The sequence below is a fragment of the Alosa pseudoharengus genome, unplaced genomic scaffold (genome assembly GCF_046254945.1).
Source record: "Alosa pseudoharengus isolate Yale_2024_CS ecotype anadromous, Long Island Sound unplaced genomic scaffold, YU_APseudo_1.1 YU_APseudo_1.1_scf_16, whole genome shotgun sequence".
NCBI lineage: Eukaryota > Metazoa > Chordata > Actinopteri > Clupeiformes > Clupeidae > Alosa > Alosa pseudoharengus.
The window spans coordinates 22,365,940-22,376,746 of record NW_027468630.1 but is presented as its reverse complement, the minus strand read 5'-3'; the positions used below and the strand labels follow the sequence as shown (position 1 = coordinate 22,376,746).

General features: G+C 37.9%; 2 protein-coding genes across 2 annotated transcripts in view; one reads left to right on the top strand and one right to left on the bottom strand.

Annotated features, from left to right (window-relative positions):
* Positions 1 to 349: 349 nt before the first annotated feature.
* LOC143125748 (cadherin-1-like) lies at positions 350 to 8,114 on the bottom strand. The gene is made up of 13 exons (XM_076287476.1): positions 8,034 to 8,114; positions 4,697 to 4,805; positions 4,499 to 4,518; positions 4,324 to 4,422; positions 4,055 to 4,210; positions 3,202 to 3,346; positions 2,866 to 3,038; positions 2,659 to 2,787; positions 2,242 to 2,427; positions 1,809 to 2,053; positions 1,464 to 1,606; positions 1,062 to 1,289; positions 350 to 770 (listed from the first exon to the last, which is right to left on the bottom strand). Exons 1-13 carry the CDS (start codon positions 8,058 to 8,060, stop codon positions 604 to 606), a joined length of 1,827 nt encoding a protein of 608 aa, XP_076143591.1. The 5' UTR covers positions 8,061 to 8,114; the 3' UTR covers positions 350 to 603.
* A 2,080-nt stretch (positions 8,115 to 10,194) lies between these two features.
* Positions 10,195 to 10,807, top strand: part of cskl (c-src tyrosine kinase-like) — a 51,569-nt gene continuing 50,956 nt past the window's right edge. Inside the window, exon 1 of the mRNA XM_076287475.1 lies at positions 10,195 to 10,365. The gene's annotated coding sequence lies outside the window, so the exon portion shown is untranslated. The remainder of the gene's footprint in view (positions 10,366 to 10,807) is intronic.

Here is a 10,807-nt window from a genome sequence, read left to right as displayed (position 1 = left end):
GTTTTAATTGTAGTCTTCTTATTTAATAAGCATAGGCCTTCATTCTATTTTTTTTTGTTGCCATCCTTCCCCATATGTGAAAGAGGGGAATGTATAATAGCCAGACCTTTGTGTCTCTGTGAAATCTTTTTAGTATTAAACATTTGCATGAGTCTGAGGGTATTTTGATTAGATTAGATAAGTACGGCAGATATTTGCTACTGTATTACCCATGTGTTTTAATGCATTTTTTATTTAAAGAAGGAAGTGCCCTTTTTCACTTGAGCCCCTGCCCTTCAAAATGTCTGTGCACGTCCCTGCTCCCGATTACCACTCCGCTACTGCTTGAGTAATAGTGATACTAAAGCAATTCAGTGAAAATTATACTTTATTTCACAGATTTAGCTTGCAACACTTTCTACTGAAATTTGCCGGGAAGAGGAAAAGAGCTAAGACTAAGGAACCTGAAAGGCAATGAGTTACCATTACTTTTTCTACTAAGAGAAGGAGCAACTATTACTTTTCCTTCAGTTACTTCATTACGAAAAGGCAGTTTGAATTAGAAGCAAACATTACGCTCTTGTTAGAACTAACCAAAAGCTATTAATAACATTGACAATGCGTTTATGGTTTGATGATGCAGAAAGACCCTTTGGTAACACAATTCCCATCATTCACTTGGGCAAAGATGGTATTGTTTTTGCAAAGTCCACCACTGTCACAGACTCTCAGTACAATGTTGAAGTCTCTTTGAAGTAGAGATGGTTTGAGCTTGAAAACAACCCCAGTTCCTGGGAAAATAAAGTGCAAATACGGTTATTATGTATAATGGTTATCATGTCAGTGTTTGGAGTTTTCTTTGTTTTATAGATGTAATATATATTTATATTGATTTTATTTAGCTATTGAAGACAGAAGACATAAACGTATAACTTGATGATGGAAAATGAATACACAAAACAATGTGACATTCTCTAATGAATTACTAACAATTAGTCCCATTTACAATGTACTCTCCTGTCTGCCATCTGAACTATGTCATGCTTAAGAACATGTAGGTTTAGTAACTGGTGTGTTTAAACCTGTGGTGTTCATTTCAATTGTCCAGTAGTCCTGATTTGGGTCCATGAGCTCCACACTGAAGGGGTCAGAGAGTCCTGGTCCATCTCCATCCAGAACAGGCAGAACCACAGGCTCAGGGTCCTGGTTGCAGACTGTGATGGACATCTTCTTGATGGTGGGAGGATGGTCGTTTGCGTCATCGAGCTCAATGACCAGTGTCCCAGTGCCTGTGGCAGGAATATCATCATCTACAGGGGAAAAAAGAAAACAAAAAAGGAAATAAATAAATGTATTTCTTCTTTTATATCATTATAGCTATAATAATTAAATTAAGATTTTTTTCCAATAGATCTAGATCATTTCATTCAGTAGATTTTATTTTCATTTTTGAAATTTCATGAGGCTAGAATCCCACTTCATACCATCATCAACTGCAAATATCAGAGCTGTGTATTTCCCATCCTGGACAAAGTCAGATTCTCTGTCCATGAAGCTCCTGACAGTGATCAGTCCAGTCTGACTGTCGATCAGCAGCCAGCCAGCAGGATCACTGCCAATCTTGTACCTGAGACATAATACATTCATTTCTCTCTCTCTCTCTCTCTCTCTCTCTCTCTCTCTCTCTCTCTCTCTCTGTGTGTGTCTGTGTGTTTGTTTTATTGTGTGCAAGTGAGGACATGTTTGTGTGTGTGCAGTGCACCCACAATCACACACGTTTGTGTACATATAATTTGGTTGAAGAGATTGACATTGAATTCAAAACTCACTTGACAGTCTGTTTTCTCTCTGTATCTGGATCAGTAGCTGAGTAGGTGACCAGTTCAGTGCCTGCAGGCAGATCCTCTGGTTTGGAGATGATCCTCTCACCTGGTCGGAAGACAGGGGCCTCATTCTCATCCTTCACTCTCACTGTCACTGACGCTGTGTAAATGCGCAGTGGGGTGGAGAAGGGGTTGTCATTGTCCACAGTCACCAACAGGAGGTGCTCGTGTCGCTTCTCAAAGTCAAGGGGCTGAAGTGAATTGAAGAAACAGAAGTGGAATTATTTCAAATGAAAATTATGGCAATATTGCTTTTAATAACAACCAAGAATAATTTTTAACTGTCTAATCTAATGCAAAAATTATGCATTAAAAATATCAACCAAAAAAGACTGATGTCAGTGAAATTATGATAGTTCATAAACAAACATGAGTGTACCTTTACTGTTCTGATGATAGCACCTTGTTTGTTAGGTTTGGAGCTAACACTGAACATTTGCTTATCGTCTCCAGAAACTATCTTATAGCTCATTGTCCAGGCTGGTGTATTGAGTTTATCCTCATCAGCTGTTAGCATTGTCACCACTGAAGCACCAACCACATTTTCAGAGACACATGCTGTGTACTAAAGAGAATATTCATATTTTACTGCATTTAACATACAGTATGCTATGCTATAAGTAGGAAAGACATCATATGCAACTCACAAATTAACATGCTAAACAGAAACCTTGGTTTGGTTTCAGAAAATGTTTACCTCTGAAAAAAACGTAATATTTCTGGATATGTGTGCCTTTCATCAATTTAGATTCAGTTGTAATGAGTAACATAAAGGGACCTCTTGACTTCCACTTACAGAGTTTTTTTCAAACCGAGGTGCTCTGTCATTGCTGTCTGTTACAGTGATGATGGCCTTGCAAATTGTTCTTAGACCCATGCCTTCTTGGTCTGCAGCTTCGATCTTCAATGTATATTTAACAATTTTCTGAAATGTAAAATATTATTGACTCTCCGAAATATCTCAACAACTATTTAATCATAAGTATGATTGTAAATAACCCACCTCCCTGTCCAGTCCAGCAGCATTAACTCTAATTCCTCCAGTGACAGGGTCGATGAAGAACATGTCTTTGCTGGGCAGTGGTGGATCCTGAATCAGTATTTTGTATCTGAGATCAGAATTTGCATTGCCTGGTTCATCTGCATCAGTGGCCGCAACTTTCATGAACTCAAACCCTGAAATGTAACAGCACACATACACATACCAGTTATATAGTTATGTGTCCATAATCCTCAGATATTAAATATTTTTTTACACTTTACTAATGCATATAATATTTGCAGTCTACTTTCAACTGAGGGGGTTCCACTTTGATTTATAGCTTATAAGGCAACATACCTACTTCCAAAGCTTTACTCACTCTTCCCTGAAATGGATCTTGTGTGAAAACTGGCTTATTATCATTCAAATCAGTAACACGTATTATGATTTCCATGGGGTGCTCTGCTATACTTCCACCTTCACTAACAGCATGAACACGTAGCTGAAATAGAAATAATATTAGAAAGCACGGTAGACTCAGACTGCACTTCTAATTACAGTTCATTTCATATTTTCTATCATTTCAGTGGGCATTTTTCATCATAAATTTTTTGTGTACATAATATTTACCTGCAAGAAATGTGATCAAGTTTGTCATACAACAGTAACAGCTGCACATGTAGTAGGAAGTATGCTTCCTTTAAGATGAAGTTCCCCATTGATAATATCCGTCTTTAGGATAAATATTTCAAGTTTGTATAAACTTAACACATTTTCCACGTGGTTGAATACCAAGCAGTATATGATATTTCAGACTCAGTGTGAAATCTTTAGGAGAGCTTCTGAACAGTTTGTTTCCCCTCTGTAGACCATAGTCCCAGAAGGAAGGAATACGTTTTGCTTTAACTTTTTCAAAATCAACTATTTGGTTATATTTTCATTAAAGTGTGAAATGCAAATGTAAAGCGCTGCTGTTTTGTTCCGTTTACATTTAATTTTTAACACAAGAGGACCTTGTTCTTGTTTGCTTGCATTGTACTCTTTGGTATCTTGCTTGTTCATATACCACCTATATTTCCCTACAAATGGGTATTTACACCTTATTGTTAACCAGTCATCTTAACTAGCCCTCAACACTGGGCCACTGGGCATGTGTCACCAGGGTCATGAATTACACTACAGACACTAAAACAGTGAAATGGTCTCTTACTCTGTAATGGTATTGCTGCTCTCTATCCAGTGGCTGTGTTACATACAGCAATCCAGTCTCTCTATCAACGGTGAAGAGGTTTACGGGAGGCTTGTCAGCACCAGGTCCAGTGATGCTGTAAATTACCTTCACCTCCTTATAGTGTGAGGTTTCAATCTGAAAATTTTATGACACAAAGAATTGAAAACTAATATGTTATTGCCTCTTGACTCTGCTGTGAAATGGTCGTCAGATAATTAAACAAAAAGTCAAACATTTTAGACACATGCCTGAGCAACCCTTTGGGGGAAAGGACCTCTTTGGTTCTCTGGAATACTCATAGGAGGAACAATCCAATCTCTTTTCTTCCTCTTCAGAATGCATGAGGTCTTTGAAAAGAGAGGGTCAAAATTGTTGGTAGGAGATTCAGATTTAGAAATATGTTGATGTTGTTCCTTAACTTACCTTACAATTCCCACTGAAATCTGGTCAGTCACATAAGATTTTGGAAAAAGGTTAAAAAATAACATTACTTTCTTTCTTTCTACTTTAAGTCAACAGTGAAATAACAGTAAAATAATATCAGTATATAACATGAGTAATATATCACCACTAACCACATTCAGACTCAAATAGTTCTTGCTAATGCAGCATCAAAAGTACCTTCCACATTAAGAAGTGCTTCATCTTGTACCAGAGCTGGCCCCGAGTCCTGTCCAGGCTGTGATGATGGGATATTAGCATGGATTCCTGGAGCCACTCCCTGCAACCCCTGTTCATATTAGAGATCTATGAGATCTTAAACTGGGGGGTTGCGAAATTAAATTGTCGGAATTGAAAAAAAAAACCTTTTACATGTTTTCAGAATACTAGGTTTAAAAACTAGTGTTATATTCAGTTGTCTGACACAGGCCTATCATTCAAGCTTTCTTACCCCTCAGAAGCACCAGTTACATTTGGATGAGTATAATTTATCAATTGGAAAGTTATAATCACATTGTCAAAGGCTGCCATAGACATAACCACCTTTGGTATCAACACAGTCTATCTATAAATCAAGTCAAGTCACATTTATATAGCACACTTAAACGACCAAGGTGCTCACAGAAATAAATAAAGTAATAAAAACAAAAACATAAGTGACAAAAAATAAATAATAATACAAACAAATAATAGAAATGATAATAATAAACTGATTATGATTGTAGATAAATGAAGATAGAGTTACTAAAACTATTACTAGGTCTGGAGCAAAATGTACAGAGAAGTTAAAAGTGGAATATTGTATAATGCTGAAAAGAAATAGAAATAAGATAAGATAAATAAGCAAAGGGGAGAATTAATGGACATTAAAGGCCAAAGAAAATACACAGGTCTTTAAATTTGATTTAAGTGTACTGATAGTGGGACAGGACTTGATTTCTGTAGGGAGATTATTCCAGTCGAGGGGCTGCAATATCACCTTTCGTTTTTAGGATTGCATTCGGGACTGAAAGAAGATGTTGCGAGGAAGACCTTAGTGGCCTATAGGACAGTAGGGCTGTAAAAGGTCACAGATATACTGCCATCCCATTTAGGGCTTTGAAAACAAAAAGCAAAACTTTAAAATGACTTCTGTATTTGCAGCCGGTAACCAGTGGAGTTGGGCCAGCACATGACTTGTGCATATATGTTTCTTAGTTCCAGTAAGAAGCCTAGCTGCTGCATTTGGACTAATTGAAGTCTAGCAAGGGTTGATTGGTTTAGACCTAAAACCCTGTAACGCTGTTACAAAAACATTTCGATAAAATTCGGGTGAAATGCATTAGGCACATATATCCGGATGGCTCCAATAAAAGTAGGCTAATAGGGCCTAGCCTAGGCTACTTTATAAAAAAACATAATTTGCTGACTGCGTGTGTATCTTGCCATAGCTGGTCAGGCAGAGGCAGGCTGCTTTGCCCGAGTTCTTTGTTACATTGCTCCAGAACTGTTCATGGCTGAGAGATGAAACAAGTGGGGCTTTCCAACGAGACTAAACACTTGCCTGTGCGATCAAGTATGAAAAAGGGTTCATTTCTTAATTCAGAGCCATGTCGTCCCCTTGGAATTACAGGGTTCTATCTGCGTTCTGAGTAGTTCTGAGATATTGAGCTTCAAAGTCTTAGAATTCCATAGAGTTATACTGCTAAGTGGAACAAACCTCTTCAGATATAATGTCCAAAAAATGCATACAACTACAAGAAACACTTCACCTCATCTTCTTAAGGTGTCACAGAATAAGAATATGTAAATAACTCAATTTTGACAAAAATGTCAGATAGAACCTTATAGTTCTAAGGGGACGATGTGGCTCAGCCAAGTACTTGGAGTGGATATCAGAAATAAATATAGTTTGGCCATCAGTATAAGATTAATTATCTGCATACAATATTTTTAGTATTTATTATTGTTCTTTAACATCATTTGAATAAGACTGATTAAGGTGCATTATCATAATGTACTTTTTTATAGCATTGGCGTATTTATGGAAAATGTGTTGGAGTGGCCAACTGACCTGTGTATCAGTGTTGGCTTTACACAATTTATTGCCATTATTAAAAAAGGCTATCCTAATCTTCAAAACTTTTTGAGTAGTTTTCAAATAGTAGTTTTGATTCCCAAGGGCCACCCCAATAAAAAAAAGTCTGGACCCAGCTGGCCCCCTCTATAAAATAATCCTGGCTACACCCCTGAGCACCAGGCTTGTGCAAAATTCCAGAATTGAATTGAAACTGGCTCTTAAATTCCAATTCAATTCTTGAATTTCACTTGCATTTCAATTGAGGTAGCAAACAGGAAGCAGAATTGCAATTCAAATTTTGCTGAGCACTTGTGTTGTCTTTTAAGTCCACCATGACTGTAGATTTAACTGTGCTTTTCATGAAGGGGAACAGAAAGTTGACTTCATGAGAATGTCTTAGAGAAACAGCTTCAATCATCAGTGTGGTTCAACCCCATGTGATACAGTTCACATCTCTTACGTGACTTGAGCTTCACTTTTAAAGATGTAATAAAATCCTTAGTACATAGTCTGATCTGCACAACCATGTCCCTAATTCAAGTGAAATGCGTTAGAATACAACCAATCTCACTCATGTGCAGCTGAGGGGCCTGGTCATATTGCTTGTATAAGTGAATAGCAAAAGAATATAAAGTACATAGAAAGACTTCTATAGAATAGCCTGGGTAAAATTGAGCTGTGCTAAACTGTATGACTATAGAATTCAACATGTATTCTCTCAGTTTAGTTTCATTCTGTTCTGTTAACCACTAAAATGTGGGGAGAAATCGCACAGATACATCAGTAATGGTCATTGTTCCACAGTTTGATTAAGGCTGTTCTTCATCTTTCATTGCCCTTACCAAATGCATTTACTGAATGTTATACCGGTAACTTGATTGGCATATTTCTTTTCAGTAATTGTGACTTGCCTCTTCTCTCTTTCAGTTACGATTTCAAATGAGCTAAAATACCAAAACACACAAACTTAAGAATGAAGATAGCGTATCAACTGATAAAGCTTGGCTATTTCCTTTAGTTCATCTAATCAAGTTGTGTAATGTAATGTATGCAAGATGTGCAAATGAGATCCTTTGATACATGAATAAGTCATGTTATTTCATTTTATATTTCAGGTATCAATAAAAGTGCAGTTGTGTTGTTTAGATATACGTGTATACTGTATATATATATATATATATATATATATATATATATATATATATATATATATATATATATATAAATGCATTAAAACGGTGGATATTGCATTTTGGAAAAGAGCTCTTCAAGAAAAAGCTTTTTTTTTTAAACGTGAAACGGCAATATTTCAACATTCATCAGTTACTTTCCCATCATTCATCACATAAACAAATGCATTCTGTTAATTGTACATATTAGTACAGGTGAAGTTAGATATTAAATTCAAAGTTTACAAAGTTAATCAATTGTTACAGTATATGGTGGAATAAAGCTCACCAAAGACAGGATCACATAAAACAGCATTGTGTCCGGCTGGTCGCTCTCTGTGTAGGCTACTGAAAGTGCTTAATGTCATAACTGAAACTTAACTTTGTTCATTAAGCATGAAGTTCTGTGACTATGACACTTGGTCTAGACCTCAATCACTACAGTGCAAAAAAAAAAAAAATTGACAAATCATTCTATGTGCTGCCTCCAGGCAACATACTAATTTGTCCTGTTCACACAAAATGAGACAGCAGGGATGGTAACTCCAATACTATCCAATGCGACTGCAAATAAGAGGTCCTATACTCAAAGTCATGTGGTTCCTCTTTCAGGGGCTGTGCAGGTGTCTTGCAACGTCATATTTTGCAAAATTGCTTTTCATTTTCTTCCAGTATCATCAAGAAAAAATAGGAGGAAATTACAACAACAAAAAAAACTACCTGCATGTTGCCATGAGATGCAGACATTGTACCGTAACAGACTTACATGTCCATCCATACCATATACTAAGAAGGTTGCAGGTTTTGTAAGCCATAAGAAGGACCACTAGGTCAGGTTGACTCCTATATGAGGGCCCCCAGAGAAAGGTTACCGCACTGGTGAGCCCCCCTGTGATGTAGATAGTAGTATAGCAGATAGTATGACCTATCACTAAACTATCTCAGAAAGAAATATGTCAAGGTGTAAACCAAGACATGAGGCCTCATGGTGAGAACATCACATCAGTCCAAGAGCCCAAGCTAAAAGAAGACAACAGCATTGTCTGTGAAATCAAGGCTAACAAAGCTTCTGAGCTTGACGAGTTTGATCTCTTTGCTGATGTGACCTCGCATGCTACACAAGTCCAATGTCTATTCCTAAGGATGTTGTGGATGTGATCTCTGATCTCATTGATGCCATGAGAGCAATGAAAAAGACGCAGAAAGAAAGCTATAGACCCTGAAACCCCAGGTCGATGTCAAATGCTCCTCTGGCATAGTGGTAAGAATTTGCATTTTTAAATGAGCTTTTCTTCTTTAGTTTTAAACGATTAGGCTTACATTTCCTTCATAATCACATAATCACTAAAGGGAAGAGGAGAGATAGACTTCTCTGCATAGTCTGTCTGCCTCTCCACCTTCTCCATGTTTGTGTACTGACTGTCCACTGGCCTACTGTTTTTACTGCTACACTGTTTACATGCTATATTAGCACATATGCATAACCCCTACCTTCCTCCCACAGCCTGGATTGTAGCCATACTTAATACCTAATACTTAACACTTCATACTTAATACTTGACCAATGGCTGTAGGTTAACCCTATTACTTCAACCTATTCTTGCACTGATATCGTTTTTTTTATATTACTTTACATTATTCTCTTATATGTCCATATTTATTTTATGCTGGTCTCTAGACTTTATTCTTGCACTGTTGGACTTACTTGTTTGCACACTCACTCTCACAGAGCACCTTACCATGCCGAAAAAAAAATCCCGTTTTTGGAAAGCTAAATGTTGACAGGTATGTGTAAGTGCATGTTGTGTGTGATGTCTGTATGCTACCGAGACCTTAAATTTCCCCTTGGGGATCAAGTATCTATCTATCTATCTATCTATCTATCTATCTATCTGTCTATCTATCAATCACCATGGAGGTTAGTTATAGTCCATCTTCTCTTGTCAGCCCTATAGTGGATCGGCTGCACATTCAAGTGAAGGGTCACATGGAGACTATAGCATAGGTCAAGCTCTCTAAAGGAAACCCATCAAATTTCACCTCCAGCACGAATGACAACTACTATAAGTCAGACCTTATGATCACCTTGAAACTAAGGATGCTGACCTATGATCAGTTGATCAGGACTTGGGTGTCGAGTCTATTCTTAACATTTTAACGTTGTGTTTTTGTAGACTAACGTCGGGGTATAAACCCGCATGCAAAATACATATTTCAGTGAAATTATTCGAAATAGAATCAGCCGATGTTCGGAGAGAAGCCCCTGCATCCAGGGGTAAGCTACTTGTGTTCGGATGACTTAAACAAATCATTCTGATATTTCGCTAGAGGGCGCGTGGTATCCATCATTCCACGCATCTTTCCATCTATCCACCCCTTGTGGAGTGGTATGCCAGTGGACAATGCGCAAGCGCACACGAGGTGTCTGAATGAAACGGAGACCATTTCCTTTTCACGGCCCTGTGCGAACTCAAACGAGAAAGCTCTGCGGAAACTGCTTTGATTTACTTTATTTAACCCGGTTAAACTGGATGTTGACTAGAACAGACATCGCCTGCGTTCATTGCCGCAGTATATCGTGAAGGTGCGGGGAGGGTATTTTGCCAAGAGGATATCTAATGGTGAGTTGCAGTTCTAACTGTTGTTTGTCCCTGTCCATTTCCACTAGCCACTGCTGCATTAATCTGCGATTGACTTCCCACAAATTACTGAAAAGCATCTGTCAGAATTACAACGTAGTGATGTTATGTGTCTGTACATCAACCGCACAGTGCCAGATGTTAAACACATGCATGAACTTGGACATACCGCTTATATTTCCCCAAGGGTTGTCTCTCTGCCTAGATAGTTTACCAGTCAATTAGCCAGCTAGCCACCTCCGTCCTCAGCTGTAGCCACATCGAGCGACTGTTGCCGCCAGGCTAAACCTCATTGATGGAATAAGGACGACTGAGCTAGCGGTGGAGATATGGTTGGGAAATACTCGATATTTATAATAGTCGATTGCTGTCAGATTTAGAAACACACGTATATACAACCATAGTGACCACACTCCCGCACAAA